At 48.2% G+C, this 8,848-nt stretch overlaps 1 protein-coding gene across 1 annotated transcript; it reads left to right on the forward strand.

The window, feature by feature from the left end:
• Positions 1-1,377: 1,377 nt before the first annotated feature.
• Positions 1,378-6,084, forward strand: tmem147 (transmembrane protein 147). The gene is made up of 7 exons (XM_006641526.3): positions 1,378-1,969; positions 3,453-3,522; positions 3,826-3,891; positions 4,282-4,418; positions 4,691-4,775; positions 4,881-5,002; positions 5,764-6,084. The coding sequence occupies exons 1-7, from the start codon at positions 1,893-1,895 to the stop codon at positions 5,882-5,884; spliced, it is 678 nt and encodes a 225-aa protein (XP_006641589.1). The 5' UTR covers positions 1,378-1,892; the 3' UTR covers positions 5,885-6,084.
• Positions 6,085-8,848: the final 2,764 nt, after the last annotated feature.

Genomic DNA, 8,848 nt, shown 5'->3' on the forward strand with positions numbered 1-8,848 from the left:
TTGGGTGACTTTGAAGAACTGCACAGCGAGGGGGCTGGGGGCTTCAGAATTCATTGTTATGGTGCTCAAAGTTTCAAGGCTGTCACTGAATGGTGATCAAATGCTTCCATGAATGGGGGGGACATGTGAAGACAAGATGAGGCCATTTGGCCCATCAAGATCACCTACTTCGCTTAATGCTCTCACCCAGCGCCAGCACTCGTTTAGTAATCAAGATGCACCAAACTAGGCAATTTAGAAATGCCAGCGTGTCTCTGGAGGATGGGGCTCGCAGTGCTTGGCCCAGACAGCTCAAATCCACCCTCTCCAGAGAGCAGGACATTACAAAATCAACAGCAGAGGACCTACAGACCTATAAGGAAATGGAGTGGTTTATGTTAATAAAGTTTCAGGATGCACTGGTATTGTTCAGTAAGCTTTAGAGCAAATTTATTTTACACCCTTAAAAGCAGGGCAGAATGGGGCCTTGTGGCAGAAGGCTGAAGGGATTTGATCAGTATTTAGGGAAGAAAGGGGAACATAACTGTCCTTTGAAGATTCCCTTAAAAATGTTAGTCATTGTTTTCTTGTTATTAAAAGAATACACTTTTTTCCTATGGTGTAGACAGGCCTTGTTGTAAGTAGCTCATTCATACCAAATCGGTCATCAATGACTCGAGTGGAAAAAAAAAATGCTTTAAGCATGCTTTGCTGAGGAATGCTTATGATTTTTTTTAATCTCACTTTATGGTGCTTACCATACATCCTGTCTTCAGGAAGTGGGAAAAAAACACAGGAAGAGACTTACCCCAAATTATTGCACCATGACCATAAATTGATCTAATCAGATCTCGGAAGTTAAGCAGGGCTGGGCCGGGCCTGGTCACTATGGAAAGGAAGACGACAAAGAGAAGGAGTAGGGAGTTTCTATCATCTGAAAGAGACACGACTACATGGTTATTGAAGATCACATGGCCTGTTCTTAGGAGCAGGGGTGTTCTCCGTTGTGTTCTGACTAAACTGGCCTCCCTGAAATCACCTCCTATCAACTGGAGTAATTTCTCACTGTGTGGTGGGGTTCCTGGTGCAAACTGGCTGCTCTGTGTCACCTATGTGTTGGGGGGCCAGTTCATATGTGAGGAGCTGCAAGATCTCTATACAAATACACATAATGGACCTTTTTATCAAGATGACATTGTGTAATTTAGCTGTTGTAACAATATGTAATGAAGAGTAAAAGAATCGTTAACTACAGAAAAAAAAACATTTCTCATAACGAGATGTTATGGAGTAGTTAAAATTAAAGGAACCCAAGTGTTCATTGTGCAACAGACAGAAATCGATGGACGGGCGGAACTCAATAGTTTCGGAACAGTGTTTCCCTAGATTCAGTCCGGAGCATTTAGATTGAGGGATCTGCTTCCGCAGTCTCTATTTGTCATGAGGTGTTGGATATAAATGAATAGCTGAAGAAAAATGTTCGGTGCTGCCGGTTTTATCGGTGTGGGCAGGTTATAAAAGACAACGAAATCGCTAATTAGGAAAGGGGGTGTGATTACAGTGTTGAGCTATAGCGAAAACTATTTTGATTTGGAAGTATATCGTAATGCACAGTATCTTGCAATCGACGCCTTGACAGCACTTTTCCGTACAGCTGTAACCTTCACTAGCGTCTGCTACCCGGACAAATATCGTACATTCACGCAGTCTGATGCTCTGTTGGGTTCGTGTTTAACTGATTAAGGCTTGACGTCGTGCAGTTTGCCATAATTTTCATTTTATTTAAAATTAGTCTGTTTGTTTGGAATTTAGTGTTTACCCAGAAGGGCAACCATATCTTTATACGGTTCGTCTTCTTAATTGTCAATTCAGTCTAAACGAGTTAATTAACGCGGGTGGTGTATTTATCGACAATGACGTTGTTCCATTTTGGAAATTGCTTCGCTCTGGCGTATTTTCCCTACTTCATCACCTACAAGTGCAGCGGACTGTAAGTATATTTTTATTCTCATTATATGTCGGTAATGGTGGTGGTGACTTTTAATAAGATTACATCGCAAAATCGTTTCCCTTTTAATGAGTAATGTTTCTCAGCACGTTGTGAAACGGTTAGTTGTGGACACTTCTGCACTGTAACGGTTCGTCTGAGCTCCAGGCTCTGCAGGGGTGTCGGTCATTGTGATATTTTCTTTTCGAGAACTATTTGTATCAAATTTCCAGCTGCATTAACGTCGTGCAAATGAATGTGGTCTCATTAAGAGAGTTGTTTGTCGCGTTACTACGATTAACCGAGCAGTTTGCGAGCTGTTGGTGGTGTCCACTTGCCCGCACGGCTCGTCATTACATTGCTGTGTCCGTATGTCTGCTCAGTGTAACCGCGGTGTGGATTAGTGGTCAGAGACTTTGAGCTCGTAAGACTAGGTTGAGAGGCCTAATCCTGCACTACCACCCTGTAAATTGTAAATCGTTTTGGATTAAATACTTAGCATAATAAATTCATTTCTTACCTGTCTTGTCCTGTCTATCTATAATTCGTCAGTTTATATGTCGATTTTCCTAATCAGATATCATTTAAGGTGTCATCTAATGTATCATTTAAAGTGTTTCAAGCTACAGCTGTGCATCGTTCATACTGGACGGCAGATTTTTAACATGATTCCTCTTATGAGGCCCAACAGTATCTCTGCCTGTAGTGACCCCTGTCTGCTTACAGCACAAATAACCTCCTTGAGCGCATTACAGCAGCTGTATTGCTTCATCATATTATACATATAGTATAATAGTGTGTATTAATATACATTTATTCAGAGTTCTTGTTGTGTGGTTTGGGGACCTGGCACCCTTGCAGTGAGTAGCTATGTCCCTGTGAGGATTTCCAGGGGGCAGGAGAATCCGGCTGTTCTACGGCCTGCATCTCGTCCGGGATGAGAGCTGTAATCTTCTTACCTCTGACAGGCCGGCAGCTCTCTGTTTGTACCCTGTTCTGTGCACTGCAGAGCCTGCTGGCAGCCCTCTGATTGACAGAGCAGGTCCCTTAACGTGATCAAGCGATTCTAGAAATATGTCAGTTTGAAGATGGTGTATCCGTCTCTCTATCTGCTTCATCCAGTTTAGCGTCATGGAGGAGTTGGAGCCTATCCCAGCAAGCAACAGGCACAAGTCAGGGTACACAGACACAAACACGCAAACACCCACACCAGGGTCAGTTTACCCAGATGCTAGTTAACCCACCAGCTTGACTTTGAGAGAGAAACCGGAGCACCTGGAACACAGGGAGAACATGCAAACTCCAGACAGATAGCTCCTGGGGGACCCACCGCTGTGAGGCAGTGGTGACAAAAAGAGTCATCGTGCCGCCGAGGTGCCCTGTGTTGCATTGCACACAGTGGCATGTAGGGTAATAAGCCTTTCAGGGCAGCGTGCAGAGCTGAAACCTCAATAACCTCCTAACCTCTCCATTGTCCCTCTCTCAGGTCCGAGTATAATGCTTTCTGGAGATGTGTGCAGGCAGGGGCCACTTACCTGTTTGTACAGCTCTGTAAGGTAAGACCGCAGATCGCCTGCAATCTTTCCCTCCTTGATTGCTTTGAGTTCAAGTCCATTTTCCTCTCATCCCGTGGAAGTGTGGGAATAGAGACGGGTTCAGGAGGAGAACAGAACTGTACAAGAAGAGGTGGTAGAGGAGGTTTGTGTCCTTAAGGGACATAACAGGACTCATCTACTCTGCAGGGCCTGTGTGAGGCTATGTCTCCCCCTAGTGGGAGCCAAGTGTAGCACAGGCCCCGCTGGCCATACTGGTGTCCTGTATTGATCTGCTAACTCTCAAACCTTACCTCCCTGTTCCAGATGCTGTTCCTGGCCACGTTCTTCCCCACTTGGGAAGGGGGCACTGGTGTGTATGACTTCGTCGGGGTGAGTAAAGAGTTACTCTGGTTATTTAAAAAAAACAGTTTCAAGTAGATTTGAAATAATGATGCTGGCCTGCATCTCATCTGAACTTTTATTTTACAGTGTTGCAAATGTCAAAACCTCAGTCTAAAAGTCAAATTAATTCGTTTGTCAGTGTTTGGTTCATTCCCACAGGATATGAGTGCAAAACTGTATAAAATTCAGATTTGTTCACATTGGACTGTAAGAGTTAGAAACAAGAGGAGCTATCTGGCCTGTTTGGTACAGTTAGTAACTTATTGATCCCAGGAACTCACCCAGCCCTTTCTTGTGAGAGAAACCATGTTCTCTGTGTTGATGGTGTGGTGCAGCAAAACAAAGGGTTTTATCTGTCTGGGTTTCCTCTGTGTCCAGGAGTTCATGAAGGCCACAGTGGACCTGGCCGACCTGCTGGGACTCCACCTTGTGATGTCCAGGAATGCTGGGAAGGGGGAGTACAAAATCATGGTGGCGGCCATGGGCTGGGCCACTGCCGAACTGGTCATGTCCAGGTAAGTGGACAGAGCTCGGTGCTCCCTGTGGAGCTGGTCATGTCCAGGTAAGTGGACAGAGCTCGGTGCTCCTTGCTGATTCCCTGTTTTTGTTGTATAGATCCAGAGTAGCAGTGCTGTTCGTATCAAGCTGTATGATCATCAGGTTGTGTGTCCTCTCTGCCCACTGCACACATCTGGATAGAGACTGACTGGGCTTCGTCCTGATGCGTCACTGTTCCTCCACACGCTGTGCAGACCTTCCTCACTCTCCGCTCCTCCTCCTCTGGCAGGTGTATTCCCCTCTGGGTTGGCGCTCGCGGGATCGAGTTCGACTGGAAGTACATTCAGATGAGCTTCGACTCCAACATCAGCCTGGTACGTCAGCCCTCGCCCTCTGATCCGGTTGGCATGCCCCAGATCGTTGGTGGGCGGGGGTAGGCGGTGGCCTGTCTGACGGGGGGGGGGGTGTGTGTGTTGCAGGTGCACTACATCGCCATGGCCGCAGTGGTGTGGATGTTCACTCGCTATGACCTGCCCAAGAGCTTCAGGCTCCCCGTGGCTGTGTTGCTGGGCCTGTCCGTCTACAAGGCCTTCCTGATGGAGTGAGTCCTGACGCCTGACGCGCTGACCCTCACAGCCTCTTTTCCAAGCGCCATGTCTCCCCTTCTCGGTGCAGGTTGGCTGTCTGTTATGGTCCGTTATCGCAGACAGCCTCAGACGAAGTCTTTTGCTCGATGCGTTTCTTCACGTAAATGCAGTGGATGTTTTTCGAGATGGGTGGGCAGAGCTGTGGGCTGCTTGAATACCTCGTTTGCATGTAGGTGTAGGTCACCAAGGGCAGAGCTGGACTCAGCAGGGCCTGTGCTACACTTGAAGTCCTGTTATGTGCCTTAAGGACACAAACCTCCTCTACCGCCTCTTCCTGTACAGTTCTGTTCTCCTCCTGAACCCCTCTCTGTTCCCACATTCCCTCTCTCCCTCCTCCACCTGTCACTCTCTCCTCTCCTCAGGCTCAGGCAGGGTTTTAGTGCTCAGGTTGCTGTCACGGTGCATGGGCCAGGCAGAGCAGTGACTGGGAGTCGCTGGGGGGTCAGGTTCCCTTTAGCCCAGTTGCTCTGTCCACCCAGCTGTGGAGTGGGGACCAGCACGTACTGGCGTCCCATACAGTGGGGTGTCTGGACTCTTTGTCCCCTAAACACTGCGATGAGTTCTGATGCTGTGAACCTCCAGGCAGCAGGTTGGACGTTACTGCCGCTGGCTATCTAGTCCGCTGGGTGTGCAGGTAAATGTCCAAGTTCGAACATTGTCCAGAAGTGTTACTGCGCAGCACCGCTGAGGGTCTCTCCCTCCCTCTCTCCCACAGGCTGTTTGTCCACCTGTTTGCTCTGGGCAGCTGGACGGCTCTGCTGGTGAAGGCCGTGCTAACCGGGGCCATCTCTCTGTGCTCTCTCTTCCTCTTCATCACCCTGGTCCACAGCAACTGAACCGGCCTGGGACCGGGACCAGGTCCGGGCCCGCGTCTGCCACCTGCACGTGCTGCTCTTCCTGGACAAGGCTGCTGCCCCTCCTCCTCGTGTCTCAGCCGGCCCGAGTTCTGTGCGGTGGGCCCGGGTCCCGGTGTTTCAGACTCCAGTCTCGGTGACTCTTTTTTCACTCAGATTAAACGTCGATTCCCATGTCCCAACACTGGGAGCCCTTATTTCTCAGTTGACGGTGTTCAGGAGGGTGTCTCTGGGGTGCGCTGTGTGTGTGGGTGCGCTGTGTGTGTGGGTGCGCTGTGTGTGTGGGTGCGCTGTGTGTGTGGGTGCGCTGTGTGTGTGGGTGCGCTGTGTGTGTGGGTGCGCGCGTGTGTGTGTGTGTGTGTGTGGATATAATGATCAGGCTAGCTTTCCCTGCTGGTCAGCTGTTCAGTTTTAGTTGTGGTGTCAGTTGATTCTACACGACAACGGCAGCGCTGGGACTCCTCCCGCAGGCTTATGGGAGTGGAGTAGTGCCCTCTAGAGGCGATTGCCCTGGCGCAAGGAGAGCTCGTCTTCATCACCCTCCTCTCCGCTGCTCCGCCTCCCGTTTCCCTCTGCTTCTGGCACGAGTCTGAGGGCCTAAGAAACCTCTGCAGCTGAGTGGTGCTGGGCCGGTGCTGAGGAGAGCGGCGTCGGCCCAGATCAGGTCAGTACTGGAGAGAGGAGTGGGGTCGGAGCGGATCAGGTCGGTACCAAGAGCAATTTTCACTTGTCTCCATCTCCTTCTGTATCCTGGACCGTGTTGGAAAACACCTCCTGCTGGATTGGCTGGGTCATCACCTTTCAGAATCTGGACCCGTTACTGGTAAAGCCCTAAGTATCCCAACCACCACGAAACCCAAATGCTCCATATCGTAGCGTGCAAATGAAAGTGGTGTTGTTTTGTTTTCATGAGCAATCAGGTTACACCTAGTTTATGAAAAGAAAACAATTGTAGCAGCTTCCTCATAACTAAACCCGTAAACAGCCCATTCTGTGCTCTTGTGTTCTGCAGGGGGATTCCTAGGTAACAAGTAAATTGCCGTTCATGACTGTTACTCCACTCCTATTGAGCTCTACCTGGTCATTAGGGGATTTTCACAGCATCACAATAAGATACTGGCATGTAAACATTTGTGGGTTTGTCTTCCAAATGCTGGCGAATGTGAAAGAGAATAATGACATTAACATAGAGGCCAGATCCTGATATACTCTCCTTTCAAACAGGTACTTGTGTATTGGTCTAAAGAATAGACGCTTAAAAGTGGAATATGGACAAAACTATCCATCCATTTTCTAACCACTTCATCCAATTCAGGGTGAGGGGGAGCCGGAGCCAATCCCAGCAAGCACCAGGTACAAGGTGGGAAACACCCTTGGCAGGACTCTCAAACGCTCACACCTGGGCCAGTTTTCTCAGAAGCTAATTAACCCACAGGATACCCCCGAACACTGTGTGGAGCTTGTGTGTTCTCCCTGACAGCACCCCAAGTCTGGAACCCAGGGCCCCTGCGCTGAGATGCAGCAATATTGACCACTGAGTCACTGTGCTGCTCTTTCACAACATGAGTATTTCAGAAAAACATAAGAGCAGTTACTAATGAGAGGGGCCAGATGGCCTATTAGGCCAGTTTAAGAGTAATTTATTCATCCCAGGATCTCATCCAGTCAGTTTTTGAAAGACTTCAGGGTATAGGCTTGTTCCACACTCCCACTGCCCTCTGTGTAAATGCGATCTCTTTGTTTACTTGGTCACAGTCTCAATATTATTTGATAGGTTGGTTTGCCTGTGTCTGGAGGTTAATTATTAAATGATTTAGAAATGTGTGCTTTCTCTTATTGGTTCAGAGGCTGTAGGCAACCCACTCTTTAACCTGAAACAAGCAAATGGGAGCTCTGGTTCTGATGGAGCCAATCAAAGTACTTGGTTTAGGAAGTGATGTCTGGCCAGTGCAGATGTACTGGCCAGTACACATACCTCCAGTAGACAGACTGTAATACAGAGCTTTTGGTTTCTTTCATTAATGTGTGCTTGATCACTGAATAGGCATTCAGGGTGTTGTATTTAATAGTGTATTAATAGGTGTATATAAGCTCTTCAGTGCTTGTGTGAAGATCAAGGTTAAGTGATTATCAATGTTATCGATAAGTATTTTCTATCACTCCTTGACTGTTCATGAACTACCAAGGGGTGCGTGAATTGGGTCAGACTCTGGGGCATTAATGTATCTTGGTGATCTCTTTCCTCTCTCTGTAAGAGAGTGCCTGCACTCTTCTCGTCCCTCTCACCTTGTTCTCCTTTAGAGGGGTGAAGCCTGAGGCCAATGTGGGCTCATTTCACTTCCTAAGATGCCACTCTGCTCATCCTCCTGAAGAAGCAAAGCTCAGGCTCGGAGCTCACTGTTCCAGCTTGCAGGCTGTGGAATGATGGACTCTTCTCCTCTGAGTCATCTGTCAGTTTCAATCTGGTTCCACTGTAATTGAATAGTTTCACTTTTTACTAGGTTATTATTATTTATGGCTGAGGGCTATTTCATTCCATTTCAAAAAGTTTGTGTCTTTATTCATTTTGAGAACAGCTCTTGGGTTCCTTTGGCTCTATTCTGGACTGGGATGCTTACTGCTGCCTGAGGAGCTACAATCCTCTCCTCTCTGGTTGAGTGGGGATGAGCAGACATTCAGTGAGGCCCATTTCAGGGCCAGGGCTGGGGCGCAGAGGCAGCACAGTGGTGCAGGGGTCAGCGGTGCTGTGGCCCTGGCTCCAACTCCAGACCTGGGTGCCTTCTGTGTGTGCACAGTGTTTTGGTTTCCCATCCAGTACCCAAAGATGTCAAGACGTGCTGGCTGCTCTGTATATTCTCCTTCCTATCGAGCCCTTAATTGCTTAATCGGATGAGCTGAAGGCCTGTCCTTGTTCTTGAGCAGCTTGCAACGAAAATTCAAAGACTT

This window comes from Lepisosteus oculatus, chromosome 27 (assembly GCF_040954835.1).
Source record: "Lepisosteus oculatus isolate fLepOcu1 chromosome 27, fLepOcu1.hap2, whole genome shotgun sequence".
In the NCBI taxonomy this organism is placed as follows: Eukaryota; Metazoa; Chordata; class Actinopteri; order Semionotiformes; family Lepisosteidae; genus Lepisosteus; species Lepisosteus oculatus.